General features: G+C 48.1%; 2 protein-coding genes across 2 annotated transcripts; both read left to right on the forward strand.

Annotated features, from left to right (window-relative positions):
* Positions 1-1914: 1914 nt before the first annotated feature.
* On the forward strand, positions 1915-14211 carry apc (APC regulator of WNT signaling pathway; the record flags this gene model as incomplete). The annotated part of the gene is made up of 15 exons (XM_079235438.1): positions 1915-2049; positions 3995-4082; positions 4171-4354; positions 4487-4595; positions 4719-4832; positions 5008-5070; positions 5315-5365; positions 5480-5566; positions 5737-6115; positions 6261-6356; positions 6792-6931; positions 7034-7111; positions 7196-7312; positions 7552-7766; positions 8064-14211. The coding sequence occupies 15 exons, from the start codon at positions 1915-1917 to the stop codon at positions 13105-13107; spliced, it is 6900 nt and encodes a 2299-aa protein (XP_079091564.1). The 3' UTR covers positions 13108-14211.
* Positions 14212-14727: 516 nt separating this feature from the next.
* Positions 14728-23767, forward strand: fsd1l (fibronectin type III and SPRY domain containing 1-like; the record flags this gene model as incomplete). Its single annotated transcript, XM_079235263.1, has 13 exons — positions 14728-14742; positions 16271-16366; positions 16470-16601; positions 16849-16950; positions 17058-17080; positions 17335-17456; positions 18038-18259; positions 18701-18799; positions 19020-19149; positions 19813-19901; positions 20344-20598; positions 20682-20770; positions 22806-23767. The coding sequence occupies 13 exons, from the start codon at positions 14728-14730 to the stop codon at positions 22905-22907; spliced, it is 1476 nt and encodes a 491-aa protein (XP_079091389.1). The 3' UTR covers positions 22908-23767.
* Between the last annotated feature and the right edge of the window lie 651 nt (positions 23768-24418).

Below are 24418 nucleotides of genomic sequence, written 5' to 3' on the forward strand. Positions count from 1 at the left end.
AGAGGGGTGGAGGGGTAGAGGGGTGGAGGCAGAGAGGATGGAGAGAAAATGGCCGACCGGTGATGGAGGCAGAGGGAGGAAATAAAAGAAGGATGATGGTGGTGATGATGATGAGAGGAAAGGCCGTCTTCTATTGTCTTCTATTGTCTTCTATTGTTCCAGCTGATCCAGGATCAGACTGATCACTGTGTTTGATCATCAGAATGAGATTATTGATTAATTATTGATGGGGGAGGATGTGAGGTAGTTGTAGTTCTCTGTACATGATATGTAGTACTGTGTAGATGACGTGTAGTACTGTGCACATGACATGTAGTACTGTGTAGATGACATGTAGTATTATGTACTATTATGATTAAACTGCAGTGTTGTGGTACTTCATTGTTGTAGTACTGACCATTACACTGCAGTGTTGTGGTACTTCATTGATAAAGTACTGCACATTAAACTGCAGTGTTGTACTACTACAGCGTGTGTGTTTTATGTGTGTTGTGATCAGTTGGTGAATCATGTGACAGTCAAACAGTGAAATCAGTGTTTGTAACGGAGAGGAAACATCACATGATGCTGAGACACACACACACACACACACACACACACACACACTTGTGTGTGACAGAGGCTTCTCTGTAGTATGATTAAAAAAGAAGTTAATACATGCAGAGAGGGAATACTCGTTCTCTAAAACGGGGACATCATGGCTGAGAGGCGGTTCTCTCCTCCGTTCCTATTGGCCGCTGGAGCGTCAATCAGCTGCTCCAATCAGCTGCTCCGTAGCGATTCAGACTCAACATCAAAATACAAGAGGCGGCGCCACAGTACTACAGTCTCTCAGTACTACAGTCTCTCAGTACTACAGTGTCACAGTACTACAGTACTATAGTCTCTCAGTACTACAGTCTCTCAGTACTACAGTCTCTCAGTACTACAGTGTCACAGTACTACAGTCTCTCAGTACTACAGTCTCTCAGTACTACAGTCTCTCAGTACTACAGTGTCACAGTACTACAGTCTCTCAGTACTACAGTCTCTCAGTACTACAGTCTCTCAGTACTACAGTCTCTCAGTACTACACTGTCACAGTACTACAGTGTCGGTCTCACAGTACCCCAGTACTACAGTACCCCAGTACTACAGTCTCTCAGTACTCCAGTCTCACAGTACTCCAGTCTCTCAGTACTCCAGTCTCTCAGTACTCCAGTCTCTCAGTACTCCAGTCTCTCAGTACTCCAGTCTCTCAGTACTCCAGTCTCTCAGTACTCCAGTCTCACAGTACTACAGTGTGATGTTCCTGGTTCTTCTTTCTGCAAGAAGGATTATAGCTGACCTCTCCCCCTGGACACAAACTGGTTGAGTCCCATCAGGACCAAGACCAAGACCTCACGCTCCATCAGGACCAAGACCTCACGCTCCATCAGGACCAAGACCTCACGCTCCATCAGGACCAAGACCTCACGCTCCATCAGGACCAAGACCTCACGCTCCATCAGGACCAAGACCTCACGCTCCATCAGGACCAAGACCTCACGCTCCATCAGGACCAAGACCTCACGCTCCATCAGGACCAAGACCTCACGCTCCATCAGGACCAAGACCTCACGCTCCATCAGGACCAAGACCTCACGCTCCATCAGGACCAAGACCTCACGCTCCATCAGGACCAATCAGGTCCCCCCTAACGTGGGGACACTTGTCACTTTTCCGTCACCCTTGAACACGCCTGCAGCACATTGTTTACAGAGCTGTTATCTGTGTGTGTGTGCCCTTTAATTTATATTCTCTTGTAAATGTAATATGTTTCTATTGCAGTGTTGATTGTTGTTGTTTTCTACCCCCAAGACGAACTCCATTATGTGTAACACAGCTGTTAAATAACTGGTTCTGCTCCTCCAGGTCACTCGTGGTTCCTCCAACATGGCGGCAGCGTCTTACGACCAGCTGCTGAGACAGGTGGAGGTGTTGAAGATGGAAAACTCCAACTTGCGACAGGAGCTGCAGGACAACTCCAACCACCTGACCCACCTGGAGACTGAGGCCTCCAGCATGAAGGTCAGTACTCAGGTACTGGACTCCAGGTACTAGAGTCCTGTACATAGTACTACTGACTCAGGAACAGGAAGGAACGTGTGTAGATCTCTCTCTCATTTTAACTAGTTTAGAAAACGCTCTTGAAGGCCAACACAGACAACGGAGCTGTTATTGACCTTGTTGCTTTGAGGAGGACGATGGATACAAAATGGCGGACTTTCCCCGACTTCCTATTTATGTTCTGCACAACTATTGAGATGTGACACCGAACCGTAAAGGAACAAAAGCATAAATGTTCTCCACGACGACGGAGGCTTCAGCCTAGAGGAGAGGAGACGACAAGGAAACGAGGGAGAGACGTGTGTGCAGCTAATCTACTTCCTGTTTACATGTCATCTACTTCCTGTTTACATCGGGGCTTGGAGGTCCAGTGTACTGATGAATAGTCATGTGACGCTCGCTTCCAGGCGGGAATCCCAGAGAAGAACGATGCTGACGAAAACAGTGTGAATGTAGCCTCTGTCTGTCCGTCCGTCTCTCTCTCTGTCACATAAACTCAGTGTCTCTCGCTCTGTCTGTCTCTCACTGTCATATTTTTTCTCTCTCTCTGTGTCATATAAACTCAGTCTCTCTCTCTCTCTCTCTCTCTCTCTGTGTCATATAAATTCAGTCTCTCACTCTCTCTGTCATATAAACTCAGTCTCTCTCTCTCTCTCTCTCTTTCTCTCTCTCTCTTTCTCTCTCTCTCTCTCTCTCTGTGTCATATAAACTCAGTTCTCTCTCTCTCTCTCTCTCTCTCTCTCTCTCTCTCTGTTCTCTCTCTCTTTTCTCTCTCTCTGTGTCATATAAATTCAGTCTCTCACTCTCTCTGTCATATAAACTCAGTCTCTCTCTCTCTCTCTCTCTCTCTCTCTCTTTGTGTCATATAAACACAGTCTCTCTCTCTCTCCCTCTCTCTCCCTGTGTGTGTGTGCGTGTCTCTCTGTGTCTGTCTGTGTCTCTGTCATATAAACTCAGTCTCTCTCTCTCACTCTCTCTGTCATATAAACTCAGTGTCTCTCTCTCTCTCTGTCATATAAACTCAGTCTCTCTCTCTCTCTCTCTGTCATATAAACTCAGTGTCTCTCTCTCTTCGGCCCAGAATAGACTTGTGGTATTTTCCACCAATCAGGTGCTCCTCTGCTCTTCAGAATGAGCTCCTGTTGCTGCTCAGAGTGAGATGTTTGTCTGTAGAGGATCTCTGGTTTCCCTTGAGGATCTGGAAACCCGTCAGAGTGAGCGGTCTGTCGTCTCTTCTTCTTCTGGTGTACTTCCTGTTCTTCTTCTGTTGTTTTTTCGTTTCTTTGATTTCTCCTCTTTATGTATTTCCTGTCTTTCCCCTTTTCTCTGTGTATTTTATGTTTTAAATATTTTTTATTTAGTTTGATCTTTTCTGCTTTAACTTTTTTCTTGGTTTCCCGTTTTCTTCCCTTTTTCTATTGTTTGTTTTTTATTATTTATTTGGTTCCTTTTCTAGTTTGAGTCATTCCAGTTATTTTAGTTTGATTCTCTTTGTCTTTTCTCTGTTGATAGTTTTCTGCTTCAGTCTTATCGTCACGTCTGTTTGTTGTCGTTTCACTCAGACTTTTATTGTTCTTTATTGGCCTTCCTCTCCGAACTCACACTCACTTCCCGTTTCCTGTTTCCCGTTTCCTGTTTACTGCCGATGAGCAGAACACACATGACAGAGTGAGTGGTGTTAGTTTGCAGCATGTCGCTGTATGAGCGCTGCCGCTTCATCGTGGTGAGTCGAGAGGATTTAAACTGGGCGAGAGACAGCCAGCCAGAAAGAGAGAGAGACACTAACCTCATTATTATTGTGATCATTAATGTGATGAATGTTTGTGTCACCGGGGTCTTACTTTAAAGCCTCCTAGCAGCAGACTAATGCTGAACCGCTTTTATTTTCTTAACTCGTGTAAAACAGGAAGTGCTGAAGCAGCTGCAGGGCACCATAGAAGAAGAGTCTGGAGAGGCGTCTGGCTCTCAGCTGGAGCTCATCGAAAGACTGAAAGGTAAACAAAACACACACACACACACACACACACACACACACACACACACACACACACACAGTAGCCTGACGTGTGTGTCTCTCCTCAGAGATGAGTCTGGAGTCTGCTGGGTTTAAGCGGTCCAGGCCTCCTCTTCCTCCCTCGTCCTCCTCGTCTTCCTCTTCTGGCTCCGGAGCTCCGGGCTCCTCGACCACCGGCTTCCCCAGGAGAGGGCTGCCGACTGCGGGCAGAGACGGCCATGACCGCTGCCTGGAGGAGCTGGAGAAGGAGAGGTACTGCTGAGAGTACTGCTGAGAGTACTGCATTTTCTCTCTCTGTCTCTCTCTTTTCTCTCTCTCATTTTCTCTTTTTTCTCTCCTTCTCCCCCCCCCCACTGCTCTGTGATTGGCTGCTGCTCCCTTCAGGGCTCTCCTATTGGCTGAGCTGGAGAAGGAGGAGAAGGAGAAGGACTGGTACTACGCTCAGCTGCAGAATCTCACCAAGAGGATCGACAGTCTGCCGCTCACCGAGAACGTAAATACTCTTTTTTTTTTTTTACTGTTGCGCACGTGTCGTATTTCTGTTCTAAAACACTACATTACCCATGAGCCCCGGCTGCTCTGCTGAAGCAATGTGTGACGACAGCGTCTGCGTCAGTTCACTCTGCAGACCGACATGAGTCGCCGGCAGCTGGAGTTCGAGGCCCGTCAGATCCGCTCGGCGATGGAGGAGCAGCTGGGCTCCTGCCAGGAGATGGAGAGGAGAGCTCAGGTGAGACCTCACCTGCAGGCCGGCCACCTGTGTGACCCCCAGGCCAGGATGTGACCTGTGTGTGTGTGTGTGTGTGTGTGTGTGTGTGTGTGTGTGTGTGTGTGTGTGTGTGTGTGTGTGTGTGTGTGTGTGTGTGTGTGTGTGTGTGTGTGTGTGTGTGTGTGTGTGTCTTCAGGATCGCGTGTCTCGCATTCAGCAGATCGATAAGGACGTCCTGCGACTGGGATCCCGACTGCAGGTGAAGTCACCTGCTCTCTTATTTAAACACTGGAGTCTGAAAGTTTGAAGATTTTCAAAATAAAATACAAAGGAACACAAGTCCTTTTGAGTATTTTCTGTAAATTCAGTAGAATGTTTTGCTTGTTTTTACAGTTTGTTGGATTTTTTTTATTCCAAAAGTTGAACCTTTTAAAAATGTTATTATGATGTGATTTTTACTGTAGCAGATATTTATTTAATCTGATTATTCTCTCTCTCTTTAGGCGGAGGAAGCTCCGGGGGCGAGCGACAGCAGCGGATTGGCCGGAGCTCAGGTGAGCGCTCTTCGTCCTTTTGTTCCTCTTCGTCGTCTTGACTTTGTCGCTTTTCTTTTTTTCTTTTTTAAATCTTGTTCTCACCTTTTGTGTTGTTGTTGTTTCCTCCTCCAGAGCTCCAGCAGCCGGTTGGACCACGAGCCGGCCAATGAGACGAGCTACTCTGTGCCTCGACGAATCACCAGCCACCTCGGAACCAAGGTTATTAATCTGCCTAGCAACACCCACACAGCTACAAACACTCGTAACCCTCCCCAATGTGTCGCCCCCTGCAGGTGGAGACGGTGTACACTGTGATAAAGTGTATGTGTCGCCCCCTGCAGGTGGAGACGGTGTACACTGTGATAAACTGTATGTGTCGCCCCCTGCAGGTGGAGATGGTGTACAGTCTTCTGTCGATGTTGGGGACTCACGATAAAGACGACATGTCGCGCACGCTGCTCGCCATGTCGAGCTCGCAGGACTCGTGCATCGCCATGCGTCAGTCCGGCTGCCTGCCGCTGCTCATCCAGCTGCTGCACGGCAACGACAAGGACTCGCTGCTGCTCGGCAACTCGCGCGGCAGCAAAGAGGCGCGAGCGCGCGCGTCGGCGGCGCTGCACAACATCGTCCACAGCCAGCCCGACGACAAGCGAGGCCGGAGGGAGATCCGGGTGCTCCACCTGCTGGAGCAGGTGCGCCACTACTGCGAGGAGTGCTGGAGCTGGCAGGAGAACCACGAGAGGGGCGTCGACCAGGAGGACAACCCCAGTGAGTGATGTCACACACGCACACCGACCAATCACGAGGACCGTGGAGCTTGCAAGCTAACTAGCAGACATGTGGTCACTTTGTGATGAAAAGAGCTAACAGAAAAGGTGTCTGTGTGTAAATACTGTGTGTATTTTGTCTTCAGTGCCGTCTCCAGTGGAGCATCAGATCTGTCCGGCTGTCTGCGTCCTCATGAAACTTTCCTTTGATGAAGAACATCGACACGCCATGAACGAACTGGGTCAGTGAGATTATCTGACTGGTTTACTGGTTTGACTGATTTAATGTTTCTCTGACTGGTTCACTAGTTTAATGTTTGACTGGTTTAATGTTTCTCTGACTGGTTTATTAGTTTGATGTTTGACTGGTTTAATGTTTCTCTGACTGGTTTATTAGTTTAATGTTTGACTGGTTTAACGTTTAGCTCACTGGTTTAATGTTTGACTGGTTTACTAGTTCAATGTTTCTCTGACTGGTTTGACTGGTTTACTAGTTTAATGTTTAACTGGTTTAATGTTTCTCTGACTGGTTTACTGGTTTAATGTTTAGCTGACTGGTTTACTATTTTAAAGTTTGACTGGTTTGCTAGTTTAATGTTTGACTGGTTTACTGGTTTAACGTCTCCTCTGACTGGTATTCATGCGCTCTCTCTGTCGTGGGTTGTTTGCCCCTGCAGGCGGTCTGCAGGCGGTGGCTGAGCTGCTGCAGGTGGATTGCGAGATGTTCGGTCTGAGCAGCGATCATTACAGCGTCACCCTGAGGCGATACGCCGGCATGGCGCTCACCAACCTCACCTTCGGAGACGTAGCCAATAAGGTGGGAGAAAAACACAAACAGTTACTCGTCAATCATGATCCACACACACACACACCTCTGACTCTGGAACCAATCAGCGTGTTGTTGTTGTTTTCCCATCAGGCCACGCTGTGCTCCATGAAGGGCTGCATGAGAGCGATGGTCGCTCAGCTGAAGTCTGACAGTGAAGACCTGCAGCAGGTACACTCACCTGTGTGCTCATGAGCTCGATGACTTTATGTGTCTATAAATATATATTTATATATATTCTGTGGTTCTCTCCAGGTGATAGCCAGCGTGTTGAGGAACCTGTCCTGGCGCGCTGACGTGAACAGCAAGAAGACGCTGCGTGAGGTCGGCAGCGTGCGAGCGCTGACGGGCTGCGCCCTCGAGGTCCAGAAGGTCAATGAAGCATCTCTTATTTTTCAAAATAAAAGTCCTGCTCCCCTCTGGAAACAGAACCATCATGACCAGACATAACCGTCTTTATTTATTATGACATGAATCTTAAAGAAGAAAAAACACATGATGTGTTCGAGGACCGCTGGAAAGATAAAAATCTAATGAGGTTTTTGGGGTTAAATGTTGTTCCTCTGTATATTCTTCTTCTGTAGTGTCTCACTCTGTTTCTTCTTCTCCAGGAGTCCACTCTGAAGTCCGTACTGAGCGCGCTCTGGAACCTGTCGGCTCACTGCACGGAGAACAAGGCGGATATCTGCGCGGTGGACGGCGCCCTGGCGTTCCTGGTGGGAACGCTGACGCACCGCAGCCACACCAACACGCTCGCCATCATCGAGAGCGGCGGCGGCATCCTGCGTAACGTCTCCAGCCTCATCGCCACCAACGAAGCACACAGGTAAACAACAAGTAAACAACCTGTAAACAATAATTAGTAGCGTCAGAGACCAGACTAGAGTCATTCGGAGGTTCACTTCAGTTACATGATGCGTTCAGGCTCCGCTCAGTGAACATGAGTACTGGCTGAAGGTGAATGATAACGTTCTCATGGTGCATTCAGGTGTAATCTAGTAAAATGTAGTGTTTGTGATGAACTAGAATAAACCCAGATGTTTAAAGATGTTTTCATAATATTCCCTTTGTGGATTAAATGATGAACCTCACTGTTCTCTTCTCCCTGGGTGTTGTCTTGCAGGCAGATCCTGCGTGAGCACGGCTGCCTGCCGACTCTGCTGCAGCACCTGAAGTCCCACAGTCTGACCATCGTGTCCAACGCCTGCGGGACGCTCTGGAATCTGTCCGCCAGGGACGCCAAAGACCAGGAGGCATTGTGGGAGCTGGGCGCCGTCGGCATGCTACGCAACCTCATTCACTCGCGGCACAAGATGATCGCCATGGGCAGCGCCGCTGCCCTGCGCAACCTGATGGCTAACCGGCCGGCGCGCTACAAGGACGCCAGCGTGGTGTCGCCGGGCGCCGGCGCCCCGTCGCTGCACGCCCGCAAGCAGAAGGCGTTGTTCGAGGAGCTGGACGCGCAGCAGCTGTCGGAGACCTTCGACAACATCGACAACCTGAGCCCCAAGGCGGCGCACAGGAAGGGGCGGGGCTGCAACGGCGCCGGAGGAACCGGCGGAGGCAACGCCACGCGCTCGTACACCAACACGCCGGTGCTGTCCAGCCCGAAGAACGGAGACGGGTCCAAAAGGACGGGCGAGGAGGCGGCGTACGCGCGGCCGGTGTTCCCGCCCAGCGTGCGCGCGTCCAGCGACAGCCTCAACAGCGTCACGAGCGCCGACGGCTACGGGAACCGCGGCAAGACGAAGCCGTCGGCGGAGCCGTTCTACTCCTCCGACGAGAACCCGGTCAACAAGTGCTGCGTCTACAGGAAGTACCCGGCCGACCTGGCGCACAAGATACGCAGCGCCAACCACATGGCGGACGACGACGGCGGCGAGTTGGACACGCCCATCAACTACAGCCTGAAGTACTCGGACGAGCAGCTGAACTCCGGGCGGCAGAGCCCGAGTCACCGCGGCGGCATCGAGAGCGACGAGGACGACGAGCTGGACGCCAGGCTGCGGAGGAGGAACGACGGCGGCGACTCGGCGCCCGGCAGCCGCGCGGCGTCCGCCCCGCAGGCTCGCTACGCCGCAGCCGGAGGAACGTCGAGCTACGGCGGCGACTCGGCGGTCGAGCAGCCGATCGACTACAGCCTGAAGTACGCCGTCGATGCCGCCCGCAAGCCGCAGGAGGCCGCCGCCGCCTCGGGCCCGCCTCCGCCGTCGTCCTCTTCCAGCAAGCTCCGCCCCCCTCCGCCCACAGCCAATCGGACGGCGCCAAAAGCCACCCAGGAGTCGACGCAGACGTACTGCGTGGAGGACACGCCCATCTGCTTCTCCAGAGGCAGCTCGCTCTCCTCGCTGTCATCGGAGGATGAGGAGGAAGACGGCGACGTCATCGGGAGGAAGAGGAGAAGCGGGAGGGGCGGCGGCGGTAACGACTACCCGACGCTTCCTGTGAGCGACAAAGACGCACACGAGCAGCAGCAGCAGAAGGAGGCGGAGAGCCAGACCGCCACCGCCGCCGCAGCAGCGGCCGCAGCCGCCGCCGCTCCGTCCTCACGTGGAAGGCGTGGTCACCACCACCACGGCCACGCCCACCACCACCACCACCACCACGTGGCGTCGTCGTCGGGCGCCAGGACTCCCAAGAGCCCGCCGGAGCAGCCGTACGCTCAAGAGACGCCGCTGATGTTCAGCCGCTGCACGTCGGTCAGCTCGCTCGACAGCTTCTCCACGTCGTCCATCGCCAGCTCCGTGCGCTCCAGCGAGCCGTGCAGCGGCATGCCGAGCGGCGTGGTCAGCCCCAGCGACCTGCCCGACAGCCCGGGGCAGACCATGCCGCCGAGCCGCGCCAAGACGCCGCCGCTGCCGCCGCCGCCGCAGAGCGCCAAGGAGGAGGAGAAGACCAAGAAGAAGAAGAAGGACGAGGAGGAGAGCAGCGCCGACGTGCTGCTGCACTTCGCCACCGAGAGCACGCCGCACGGCTTCTCCCGGGCCTCCAGTCTGAGCGCGCTCAGTCTGGACGAGCCGTACATTGTGGCAGAGATGAGGGGGAAGAAGAAGGAGGAAGAGGAGCGAGGGAACGAGGAGAGGAAGGACGAGGAGGAGGGCGCCGAGCCGATCCTCGACGAATCCGACGATGACGACGACATCGAGATCCTGGAGGCGTGCATCAACATGGCCATGCCCAAGTCGTCGCGAAAACCAAAGAAGCAGCAACAGGCGGCGCCAAGGAAACCTAGCCAGCTTCCTGTTTATAAGCTCCACCCACCTCAAGGCCGCGGCCAATCACAGCAGAGGAAGGACGCGCCTCCGCCATCGGAGGAGGTGCCGAGAGTTTACTGTGTAGAGGGAACGCCGCTCAACTTCTCCACCGCCACCTCGCTCAGCGACCTCACCATCGACTCCCCGCCCAACGAGGAGGCGGCCGCTGCCGTGCCTGTAGCCCCGCCCACCTCCGCCCAGAGGAGGGGGGCCGGCCTACCCGAGGGCGAGAACGGAGACGACATCCTCGCCGAGTGCATCAGCGCCGCCATGCCCAAAGCCAAACCCAGGAAACCAATCAGAGCGTCCGTGAACAGCGAGCACCACCAAGCCCCGCCTCTTCCTACTCAGGCCCCGCCCCCTCTCAGCCTGCAGCAGCAGAAGAAGAAGCCGACGTCGCCGGTGAAGCCGATGCCCCAGCGCGCGGCGTATGGCGGCGCCGCCAAAGCGAAGCCGGGGTTCACCTTCGACTCGCCGCACCACTACACGCCCATCGAGGGAACGCCGTGCTGCTTCTCGCGCAACGACTCGCTGAGCTCGCTCGACTTCGACGAAGATGACGGCGGCGGAGAGAAGGACGAGGAGAAGAAGACGAGGGAGGAGGAAGGCAGGAAGAGGAAGCAGCAGACGGCGGCGGTTTTCCCTCGAACGAAACCCGCGCCCAACGCCACGGCGTCCGACGAGAAGCAGAAGTTCTCCATCGAGGACACGCCCGTCTGCTTCTCCAGGAACTCGTCCCTGAGCTCGCTGAGCGACATCGACCAGGAGAACAACAACAAGGAGTTCGCTCCGCCGCCCGAGCAGAAAGACGCCGGCAAAGCGGGAGCGAAGTCTGCTCCTCCCCAAGAGGAGTTGAAGCCCCGCCCCCCTGCGGCGAGCTGCTACGCTCCCATAGCGTTCCACGTGGAGGACACGCCCGTCTGCTTCTCCAGGAACTCGTCGCTCAGCTCGCTGAGCATCGACTCGGAGGACGACCTGCTGCAGGAGTGCATCAGCTCCGCCATGCCCAAGAAGAAGAAGAAGGCTGCGGCCGCCGCCGCCGCCGTGGCCACGCCCCTTCCCGGCTCCAAAGCCGAAGACGACATTTTGGCCGAGGAGGAGCCTTCGGATGCGCCGAGAAGCCCCGCCTCCCCTGACTCTGAGACCTTTGATTGGAAGGCGATCCAGGAAGGCGCCAACTCCATCGTCAGCAGCCTGAACGCCGCCGCCGCCGCCGCGCCGCTGTCCCGCCAGCCGTCATCAGACTCCGACTCGGTTCTCTCCCTGAAGTCTGTCGGCTCGCCGTTCCGCCTGCCGACAGCCAATAACAATGCAGAAGAAGAAGATGAAGAAGAAGAAGAAGATGTGGAGGAGAAGGAGGCGGCGGCAGCGATAAAGCGAGGGGCGAGGATCCTGAAGGCCGGCGAGCGCACCACGCTGGAGGCCAAGAAGAAGAAGAAGGAGGAAGAGGAGGAGGAGGAGGCAGCGAAGGCATTGAGAGGCGGGAAGAAAGTGTACAGGAGTCTGATCACGGGGAAGCTGAGGGCGGAGCCAGCCGCCAGGGGGCGGAGCAAGCCCAGAGCGGCGGCCGTGGCCAAAGCTCCAGGAAGCGGCGGCGACGGCGCTGACAGAGGAGGCGGATCCTCCCGGGACTCCACGCCGTCCCGCTCTTCCACGGCAGCCAATCAGAAAGGAGGGAAGCAGCTCCAGATGCCGCGCACGGCGTCTCCGGGAAGCGCGTCGTCTTCGTCGTCTTCGGCCTCCAGACCGGCCAAACCGAGCGGGGCGGCGAGGAGCGGCGGCGGCGGCATTCCGAGGAGCGAGTCGGCCTCGAGGGTCAGCGGCTCCATGGCGGCCAAGAAGCAGAAGCCGGAGCCCGAGAAGCCGGAGCCCGAGAAGGCGGAGCCAGAGAAGCCGCCGCCAGAGAAGCCGGCGCTGGTCCGTCAGTCGACCTTCATCAAAGAAGCGCCGAGTCCGACGCTGAAGCGGAAGCTGGAGGAGTCGGCGGCGGCGACGGCGTTGGAGTCACCGTCCAGCCCGGACACGCCGCTGCCGCCGGCAACCAGGAGACACGACGCCAACCGCTCGCACTCCGAGAGCCCGTCGCGGCCACAGGAAGCGACGTCATCGCGGTTCAGCCGCACCGGCACCTGGAAGCGGGAGAGCAGCAGCGCCGGCGCCGGAGCCGGCGGCTCGAGCGCCGGCAAGCACTCGACGTCGCTGCCGCGCGTCGGGACGTGGAAGCGGACGGGAAGCTCGTCGTCGGTGCTGTCGGCGTCGTCCGAGTCCAGCGAGAAGGGGCGGAGCGAGGAGGAGAGCGGCGTGCGGTCGAAGGGAACGTGGAGGAAGGCGAAGAGCGGCGGCGGCGGCGGCGGCGACTCGTCAGCCGGACGCTTCTCCGACAAGTCGGAAGACGTGTGGGTCCGTCTGGAGGACTGTCCCGTCAACAACCCGCGCTCCTCCTCCTCCTGCTCCGCCCGCTCGCCCACCGCCAACGCGCCGCCCGTCATCGACAGCCCGGCGCCCTCCAAGATCCCCTCCTCCTCCTCCTCCTCTTCCTCCAACCTCAACCTGCGCCGGAGCTGCGAGAGCCTCGACGACAAGCCGCCGCCCGAACAACAACAACAACAACCACAACAACAACAAACACAACAAACACAACAGCCGCAGCAGCAGCAGCGCAGTCAGCAGCGGAGCGGCGCCGTGGCGGCTCGAGTCAGCCCCTTCAACTACACGCCGAGCCCGAGGAAGAGCAGCACCGAGGTCACCGCCACCCCGCCCACCACCACCACCACGTCGTCGTCATCGTCGTCCACGACCCCCACGCGACCTTCGCTCATCCCCACCCCCGTCACCAAAAAGCGGGAGCCGAAGGGCGGAGAGGGCGCCGGCAGCGGCGGCGAGCGCGGCTCGTACATCGTGACGTCGGTGTAGGAAACGACGGTCGTAGTTTGACACAAAATGGCCGCCGCGGTCGGGACTGTTGACAGAAACGGAGAAAATGTAAATAAGAAATGTCCGAAAGTGTTTGTTTGTGAACTGAACAAGTGAGTCTGTATTTAAGTGCTAGCCCCGCCCCCTCCCCCTCTCCACTACCCTCATTGGCTCCTCTCACCTGCCAGTCAAGCAAGGCTCTTTATTCAATGAGAGGAAAACTTTAAAAATGAACTTTTTATGTTTTTATACCACTAAAATGATGAGTAGCGCTTAGCTCCGCCCCTCTCTGCCTGTGATCCTGCATGGCCCCGCCCCCTTAACAATGACAGTTACCATGGTGATATAACGATGATGATGATGATAATGATGATGATGTTTCTGCTAGCTGTAGCGTTTGAAGACTATTCTGCTCTTTTGGAAGTTTTCATGTTATTTTTTTAATTTTTTTTTTTCATGGAGTTTGGTTCTGAAAAAAAACAACCAGATTTTTTCTCTCCTGTCGTCGGGTAGAAATTTATTTATTCTCTCCGTGTGGAGACGGTTTGGTTCGTCGAATGTGAAGCGGTTTGAAACGAGAGATTCAGTTTGAGTTTTTACATAATCTGAAGAACGTTTGTTTGGATTCTCCATAAAAGTTTAAACGTTATTTAAGAAGAAACTTCTGCTTTCAGTCCAACTTTAAAGTTCTGACTTTCGGCTGCAGACGTTTTTTTCCAGAACCTCGCTCGTCTCTCACAGCTTTTATTCCAGAGCTTTGCTGCCAGAAAGACGCACAGATTAAAAATCACTCTGATTTTAACGTGATTTTGGGAAACGTTTGATTTCGAGTCCGTTCTTGAACTTCCTGGTGAACTTTTAGAGGAATCGTCTGTTGGCTGAAGAAACAAATAACACTGTAAAGCGTAAGTTATTGCTGTAAAACCTTAAAAACCTTTTAATTTTCAAGCACATAATTTAAAAACAAAAAATACCTTTTGCCAAAAACATCAATAAGAAGGACGTTTCACAGCGTCTTCACGGTTCATGTTCACTGGAGTCGAGTCACGGGGAATGTTTTGGTGAAATGTTAAACGGATGATGAACAATAAAATTCAACATTTTAGGTGCAAAACCCGTCTGTTGTTTGTTTGATCATGAAAAAGAGAAATCTCTCACTGATTGATTTAAAGATCAGAGAAACTGAATCTGATGATTTTATTGAATTTTTGGGGTATTTACTTTTTACTATTTACTATCACTGCAGCTAATGTTTAAATAACTGAAGTTACATGTGAAGCTAATTCAGAATGAAGTGTAAACCTTTAATACTATAATCCATTAATACCTGTAGTAGATACTCAGCTCTACTGGCTCTTAGCAATCCCACAATGCAATGCTCTAAATGTGGGCTGTGTGTGTGTTAGTATTATTTGCAGTATTAGTCTAGTTTAGTTATACTGCAAATCAAAAGAATTAAACGGCATTTATATTGTCCATATTTATAAATTATTTGTATTTAGTTCCTCCAGCTTTAGACTCTTATTTTGACACTGCAGACCGGAAGCAACGCTTTGATGTTGTGTGATACTTCACTTCCGGTCGGCGTCCTCTCTCTTCCTCTCTCTCTTCTCTCAGATGATGGACACTCAGAAGGTAAGATCTGATGAAGGGTGATCAATAATAACAGCTGATGGTTCCGCTGAGGATCGATACCGCGTGGAGGAGAGAGAAGATTAGCTCGCTGTTAGCTGTTAGCTAGCAGCCAAAGTCCTTCTCTCTCTCTGGTCGAGGGAGCATCACTTTGAATGAGGGATTTACAGATAAGACTCTGTCTCTCTCTCTTAGTCTCTCTCTCTGTCGCTTAGTTTCTGTCTCGTAGTCTCTCTCTCTCTCTCTCTCTCTCTCTCTCTCTCTCTTAGTCTCTCTCTCTGTCTCTCTCTTAGTCTCTCTCTCTCTGTCTCTCTCTCTTAGTCTCTCTCTCTCTGTCTCTGTCTCTGTCTCTCTTAGTCTCTCTCGGTGTAACTCGACCTCTATAAAATATTCAGCAGCAGTGACAGGTCCATTGTGCTTCTGGTTCTAACACAATACAACGAGGACACTTGAACTAGCTGCAGTACTCTGATGATGATGATGATGATGATGATGATGATGATGATGATGATGATGGTGGTGGTGGCCAATAGGTTTGACCAGAGGCTTTTAAGGTGTGGAAGCTTCAGTAGACATGTAGGTCACTGCCGGTGATTCAGTGGGTTTACTGCCAAGCAAAGGGTGCAGTGTTTTACAGGGGCACTAAAACTACAGCGTCACATGCTAATCTATAAACACTGCATCACATGCTAATCTATAAAACACTGCATCACATGCTAATCTATAAAACACTGCATCACATGCTAATCTATAAAACACTGCATCACATGCTAATCTATAAAACACTGCATCACATGCTGATCTATAAAACACTGCATCACATGCTAATCTATAAAACACTGCATCACATGCTAATCTATAAAACACTGCATCACATGCTAATCTATAAAACACTGCACCACATGCTAATCTATAACATGCTAATCTATAAAACACTGCATCACATGCTAATCTATAAAACACTGCACCACATGCTAATCTATAACATGCTAATCTATAAAACACTGCATCACATGCTAATCTATAAAACACTGCACCACATGCTAATCTATAACATGCTAATCTATAAAACACTGCATCACATGCTAATCTATAAAACACTGCATCACATGCTAATCTATAAAACACTGCACCACATGCTAATCTATAACATGCTAATCTATAAAACACTGCATCACATGCTAATCTATAAAACACTGCACCACATGCTAATCTATAACATGCTAATCTATAAAACACTGCATCACATGCTAATCTATAACATGCTAATCTATAAAACACTGCATCACATGCCAATCTATAAAACTCTGCATCACATGCTAATCTATAAAACACTGCATCACATGCTAATCTATAAACACTGCATCACATGCTAATCTATAAAACACTGCATCACATGCTAATCTATAAACACTGCATCACATGCTAATCTATAAACAATGCATCACATGCTAATCTATAAAACACTGCACCACATGCTAATCTATAAAACTTGTTTTTTTGTTTAACAAAGTGTTTGTATGTTAAACAGGAAGCTCTGTGCAGGATCATCAGCACGTTAGCCAATAAGAATGAAGAGCTCCAAAACTTCCTGGAAACAGTCGACAACACGCTGACGGGACTCCAGGTCAGCACCTGATTGGCTAAGAGGGAGTAATGGGAGGGTCTTAAAGAGCAGGGAGGAATGATCTCAATTGAAAAGATAACTAAAGTAAACTTTGTTCAATCAGGAGGAGTCATATAAGGTGACGTCAGAGCTGGAGGCGGAGCTTGAGCAGCTAAGCTCCGCCCTGGAAGAGAAGGGGGCGGCGCTTCGTGATGTAATTAAAAAGGAGAAGCAGAGGAAAGAGGCGGAGCTTCAAGTAAAGACACTTCTTTCTTCCTGTTGTGTTTATTTTTCATTTTATATTAAAAAGCTGTTTTGCTTTTATTCCTCACATGCTTTCTGATGAAGTTAAAAATATTCATTATAAATTGATGATAAAAAAATTACAATATTCCACTTTTTTTTATCGCCATATACTTTTTACTATCAAAAGTAAAAATGTATGTCAGCGTAGTTTATTTTCATTTAAAAAACTGTAAAAAGTATTTTGCTGTGTTTTCCAGAAGCAGATCTCGGAGGGGAAGTCCGCTCTGCTGTCGGGTGAAGAGCTGCTGGCGTTCGCCAACCAGACGCTGACCATCACCAACGAAGAAGAGTTCCTGAAGGTAGGAAATGAAACTAGATTACATTAAATATACAGTAAGACAAACCTTAACCTGGAAATTACTTTTAATTTATTTAAAGTATTTGTTTTATCTGTTTTCTTTTTCAGGCTGCAAAACAAATCAAAGAAAGGTATGTTCACCGTTTAAATATACGATCGTATTAATATAATATTTTACCCAATATGAACACGTGTCAATGTTAGGATCTATTTATTTAAATTATGTTAAATGACACGTTTCATTGTTAGCTTCCAGGTTTACTGTCATTGTTCGGTTGTCTTCACATTTGAATGTATTTTTGTTTTGTTTTTGTGGAATTTTGTTTTAATTAGATCTTTTACTTAATCAAATGAGTTTTTATTCTGCGTTGATTTCTGTTGCCAGGGTAACCATGGCTCCAGCGTTCCGGCTCACGACTCGTCCGGCGGCGTCGGAGAACATGTCGCAATTTACCGTCGACTTCAGCTCGGAGAGGGCGGGGCTTCAACGACTTCACTTCCTGCCAGGTGAGTGGCAGGTCTTCTTCTTCTTCTTCTTCTTCTTCTTCTTCTTCTTCTTCTTCTTCTTCTTAGATACAGTATCTTTATTGTTTACAGTATCTTTATTGTTTACAGTATCTTAATTGTTTACAGTATATATTTATTATTTACAGTATATATTTATTGTTTACAGTATCTTGATTGTTTACAGTATCTTGATTGTTTACAGTATATATTATTGTTTACAGTATATATTTATTGTTTACAGTATCTTAATTGTTTACAGTATATATTTATTGTTTACAGTATATATTTATTGTTTACAGTATCTTAATTGTTTACAGTATATATTTATTATTTACAGTATCTTTATTGTTTACAGTATATATTTATTATTTACAGTATATTTATTGTTTACAGTATATATTTATTATTTACAGTATATTTATTATTTACAGTATATTTATTGTTTACAGTATCTTGATTGTTTACAGTATCTTAATTGTTTACAGTATATATTTATTATTTACAGTATATTTATTGTTTACAGTATCTTGATTGTTTACAGTATATATTTATTGTTTACTGTATATCTTTATTGTTTTCAGTTCCCAGAGCTCCAGAGATCGACGTCTCCATCTGCGTCGTCCGTGACAACACCATCCTGATTGCCTGGCAACCTGCCGGTGAGGCCGACAGCGACAGCGGACGAATCGAACGCTACGACCTCGAATACCGGAAAACGAACCGGGACGACTCGCTGAGAGCCGCCGGAGATGCATGCTGGGAAAAAATTCACGACATCAGAGAGACGCAGGTCACCATCTCAGGTCAGAGGTCACGTCGACATCCCATCAGCCTCAGCACTGCTAATACGCTAATGTTAGCATGCTAACAAGTTAGCCTCAAGTTAGCGTCAACGATTTAAATGTTTAATCATTTTAATTTAGTTTATTCCAAATCGAATGTTTCATCATTTAAAAAGAGTTAGCATAGAAAATACAATTTAAAACCATTGAACATGAGTTTGTTATAAAATAATGTGTTTATTTTCAATTAGTTTATTATGAAAATTAAATGTTAAATTACTTGAAATAGGTTCATTATCAAATATAAACGTTTAATTAGTTTTTCTGATGTCAAAAGTTGTTAAATGATGTTAAAAGATTAAACTTGTTTTTATAATGATAGAAGATTAAACGTGTTTTTATGATGTTAAAAGATTAAACTTGTTTTTATGATGATAGAAGATTAAACGTGTTCTGCTTCAGGTCTGAAGTTTGATTCTCGCTTCGTGGTCGTTCGAGTTCGAGCGAGAAACAAAGCGGCCGCCGGCGAGTTCTCCGAACCCGTTTCCATGGAAACAAGAGGTGATCACATGAGTGAATGGGGGATGGATGGATGACAATGTTTTATATTTTTCATGATGGAGCGAGAGACATGAAGACGGAATGAGAGAAATCTTCTTCTTCTTCTTCTTCTTCTTCTTCTTCTTCTTCTTCTTCTTCTTCTTCTTCTTCTTCTTCTTCTTCTTCTTCTTGTTTTATTGCAGCGTATAACAACAACTTCTTCTTCTTCTTCTTTTTGCAGCGTATAACTTCGGCTTCGACGCGGTGACGGCTCACACTGAGCTGAAGGTCGGGGGCGACACTGTGACCTGGGAGCCGCAGGGGGTCAAAGGTCACGACCCCCGCCTGAAAGGAAAAGAGAACAGAAGCAGGTGAGACGACGTGGTCGAGACCTCATGTCCTTCTGGTGCAACGGCTTCTGGTGTGTTTTAATCTTGAGCTGTTTCTCTGCCGCCGGGCGTCCGGGGGTTTGATCTCTTCGTCCTCCTGCAGTCTTCCTCCTCTCCGACCCGCTCAGGTAGAGACCGCCATCGCTCACAGGTTGCCTAGCAACCGCAGCGTCACCAATCACTTCCTCCATCCGCCATTTCTCACTTCATACGGCCAACCACATCCCAGCTGATCACATCCCAGCTGATCACATCCCAGCTGATCACATCCCAGCTGACGTCACCAGCTCCAATAAAAAAATATTGTTATTTTGTGTGTTTTTTTTAACAGGTTCAACATATAAAAAAGTGTGTTTTTATTTTGTTAGTTTAAAAGGTTTATGTAAAGGTATGTTGTTTTGATTAAAGCATCATCTGTTTGATCTGTTTTGTTCAAATGTGTCTATTCTGAGGCAAAGTTCTAATTGTATGTGTCATTTTAATCAATTTAAAGTTATATTTCGTGTTGCTTTATTCACATTTCTTCATCTTTGTCTCCGCTGCATCATCGCTTCGGCACAACCTCATTGGCTGCTTCACCGCGCTACTAACTGGGAGGTCTAATGGGATTTGAACTTTTCACTTCTAACTCCTCGTGTCCTTCAGCAGCCGCAGCGCCACGCCGTCGCCCAATAAGACGGTGGGAAGTCGAGCCGGACGCGAGCGCTTCGCTGGAGAGTCGTACACCGTGCTGGGTACTTATACACACATACTTATACACCAACACCTCGTACTACAACTAATGCTAATGATGTCTTTTAAAATATTAAGTAGGCTCACAATTCATTTGATTTCTTGTCATTTTCAAATATTAATTGAAAATATAAAACACGTCATCAGATATTTTAACACCTTATATTCTTTTTTTATTCGGTTTTTATTTTGAAAGTCACAGGTTGCAGCTTTAACTGAAAAAAACACTTATTGTTGAAATGTAAATGGAAGACTTTTATTTTGAAAGTCGCAACAGACTGTCTTTTCCCTCTGGCTTTTATTTTGAAAGTCGCAACAGACTGTCTTTTCCCTCTGGCTTTTATTTTGAAGGTCGCAACAGACTGTCTTTTCCCTCTGGCTTTTATTTGATCAATATTTAGTCTTCCAATACTCAAATGTATTTCTCTTCTCTCCGTCTCCTAGGTGACCAGGAGATGACTGGCGGCTGTCACTACTGGGAGCTCCGCCCCCTCGCCGACTGGAAGTCGTTCAGCGTGGGCGTGGCCTATCGGGCCAGTCTGGGGCGGTTCGACCAGTTAGGGAAAGGCGCCGGTTCGTGGTGTCTCCACGCCAGCCAATGGCTGCAGAGCTCGCTCGCCGCCAAGCACAACAACAAAGCCAAGGCCCTCGATTGGCCGCTGCCTCAGCGAATCGGAATCTACTGCGACTACGACAACGGTACCGACGGAATGCTCCACTTCGTTTGTCCTGCTTTCATTTTAACGCTTCGTTCCTTCACTACGCTTCGCTCTGCGTTTCAGGGGATTTATCGTTCATCGATGTGGATCGACATCGACTGATCCAGTCCTTCAAAACAAAGTTCAGCCAGCCGCTGCTGCCCGCCTTCACCGTGAGTACTACCCTGTAGGAGTACTACCCTGTAGGAGTACTACACTGTACTGTAGGAGTACTACCCTGTAGGAGTACTACCCTGTAGGAGTACTACACTGTACTGTAGGAGTACTACCCTGTACTGTAGGAGTACTACCCTGTAGGAGTACTACACTGTACTGTAGGAGTACTACCCTGTACTGTAGGAGTACTACCCTGTAGGAGTACTACACTGTAGGAGTACTACACTGTACTGTAGGAGTACTACACTGTACTGTAGGAGTACTACCCTGTAGGAGTACTACACTGTACTGTAGGAGTACTACCCTGTACTGTAGGAGTACTACCCTGTAGGAGTACTACACTGTAGGAGTACTACACTGTACTGTAGGAGTACTACACTGTACTGTAGGAGTACTACCCTGTAGGAGTACTACACTGTACTGTAGGAGTACTACCCTGTACTGTAGGAGTACTACCCTGTAGGAGTACTACACTGTAGGAGTACTACCCTGTAGGAGTACTACACTGTACTGTAGGAGTACTACCCTGTAGGAGTACTACCCTGTAGGAGTACTACACTGTACTGTAGGAGTACTACCCTGTAGGAGTACTACCCTGTAGGAGTACTACACTGTACTGTAGGAGTACTACCCTGTACTGTAGGAGTACTACCCTGTAGGAGTACTACACTGTACTGTAGGAGTACTACCCTGTACTGTAGGAGTACTACCCTGTAGGAGTACTACACTGTAGGAGTACTACACTGTACTGTAGGAGTACTACACTGTACTGTAGGAGTACTACCCTGTAGGAGTACTACACTGTACTGTAGGAGTACTACCCTGTACTGTAGGAGTACTACCCTGTAGGAGTACTACACTGTAGGAGTACTACACTGTACTGTAGGAGTACTACACTGTACTGTAGGAGTACTACCCTGTAGGAGTACTACACTGTACTGTAGGAGTACTACCCTGTACTGTAGGAGTACTACCCTGTAGGAGTACTACACTGTAGGAGTACTACACTGTACTGTAGGAGTACTACACTGTACTGTAGGAGTACTACCCTGTAGGAGTACTACACTGTACTGTAGGAGTACTACCCTGTAGGAGTACTACCCTGTAGGAGTACTACACTGTACTGTAGGAGTACTACACTGTACTGTAGGAGTACTACCCTGTAGGAGTACTACACTGTACTGTAGGAGTACTACACTCTAGGAGTACTACACTATACTGTAGGAGTACTACACTGTAGGAGTACTACACTGTACTGTAGGAGTACTACACTGTACTGTAGGAGTACTACCCTGTAGGAGTACTACACTGTACTGTAGGAGTACTACACTATACTGTACGAGTACTACCCTGTAGGAGTACTACACTGTACTGTAGGAGTACTACACTGTAGGAGTACTACACTGTACTGTAGGAGTACTACCCTGTAGGAGTACTACACTGTACTGTAGGAGTACTACACTGTACTGTAGGAGTACTACCCTGTAGGAGTACTACACTGTACTGTAGGAGTACTACACTATACTGTAGGAGTACTACACTGTACTGTAGGAGTACTACCCTGTAGGAGTACTACACTGTACTCTAGGAGTACTACACTGTACTACACTGTAGGAGTACTACACTGTAGGAGTTCTACACTGTAGGAGTACTACACTGTAGTAGAGTGTACTGTAGGAGTACTACACTGTAGGAGTACTACACCGTACTGTAGGAGTACTACACTGTACTACACTGTAGGAGTTCTACACTGTAGGAGTACTACACTGTACTGTAGAAGTACTACACTGTACTACACTGTAGGAGTACTACACTGTTGTGTAGGAGCACTACACTCTAGGAGTACTACACTGTAGGAGTACTAAACTGTAGCAGTACTACACCATACTGTAGGAGTGCTACACCGTAGCAGTACTACACCATACTGTAGGAGTACTACACTGTAGCAGTACTACACCATACTGTAGGAGTACTACACTGTAGCAGTACTACACCATACTGAGTACCGACTGTAGTAAAACTGTGTTGCAGGTTTGGTGCGGCGGTATCACCATAACAACGGGCCTGCAGGTGCCGAGCTTCATGGGTAATTTCCTCTCCACCAATCGGAGCCTCAGCAACCTGTCGCAGTAGATGGACTTCCTCTCATCGCCTGTTTTTATTTAGTTTTTGATAATTATCATTAATTTATTCATTTTATACATTTGTATTTAGGAAGTTTAATGTATTCCATAAATTATATGATATTTAATATTGATAGAAAATACTTGTGAACTGTTGTCTTTATGAAGTATAAAATAAATGTGATATTTTAAGAGCTTTTAATAAATGAAGAAGAAATATAGATCTGTTTGACAGTCTGGATCTGAAGCCATAGTTTTAGTTTGAGAGCTTTTACTTTGAAGATGTATAATATTGGCTGTTAGCTCAGGCTTTTATTTTGAAAACAGAGTTGCGTTCACAAGTGCCGACTGCTGTTTGTAAACGTGTTCATAAACACCAGCTGGTGGTATGAAACTATATTAAAACTTCAAACGGCTTTCAGTAGTAAACGTATTGTTTTTAAATGTCAGACTTTTATTTTGAAAATAGCATCAGGGGAAAAAAGATTGCCTATTCCCCTGGCTTTTATTTTGAAGGCGGCAAAAAGCTGTGATTTATGTTGACCTTAATGAGGAAGTTATGTTTGAAGTTTGTGTGAAATACTTTTATTATGAAAGACTTGATTAGATTTAGTGTTGTGCATTCCTACTGGCTTTTATTTTGAAGGTCATGATCAAACGTTCCGTCACTTTAAACCAAATTACTGACTTTTATTTTGAAGCTACCTTTGAAAATTGTACTTTTATAGATGTTTCTTGTTTTTTCACGTGATGTTAATATCTGACCTGGAATCAGAGCTCATTTATACTGAAAATCTAATAACTAATAAGGTTTGTATTTATTGATTCATCATGTTTGTCACTTTGGAAATCAGCTCTGATTCAAATGTTTTATATCCAACATTTTGATTAACTGTGAAAAAATAAAATAAAGTTTAAAACTGTAACAGAGATTCACTTTTTCTCCAGAGCTGATCTTTTATACGAAAGCTTTTATTGTGAAACTTCAGATCAGTTTACCAGATATTCAACTGGTCTGAGGTCAGAGAAACACTGGATTAGCATTAAGAGCTAACTTAGAGCTAGCATGCATTCAGCCTGATTAGAGTGAAGGGAGGGAGGGAACGGGAAGGTGAGAAGGAAAGAAAGAGAAGGAGGGAGGATGTAAGGAAGGAAGGTGAGAAGGAAAGAAAGAGAAGGAGGGAGGATGTAAGGAAGGAAGATGAGAAGGAAATAAAGAGAAGGAGGGAGGATGTAAGGAAGGAAGGTGAGAAGGAAAGAAAGAGAAGGGGGGAGGATGTAAGGAAGGAAGATGAGAAGGAAAGAAAGAGAAGGAGGGAGGATGTGAGGAAGGAAGGTGAGAAGGAAAGAAGGAGGGAGGATGTAAGGAAGGAAGATGAGAAGAAGGGAGATGAGAAGGAAAGAAGGAGATAAGAGTGAAGGAGGTGAATGTTTATGTTACACTTATATTTGATTTTCTACTGTTGTATTATTATTAATATAAAAATTAAAAAAAGTTTGTTCAAAGTAGAAAAAACATTC

This window comes from Taurulus bubalis, assembly GCF_910589615.1.
Source record: "Taurulus bubalis genome assembly, chromosome: 19".
Lineage (NCBI taxonomy): Eukaryota > Metazoa > Chordata > Actinopteri > Perciformes > Cottidae > Taurulus > Taurulus bubalis.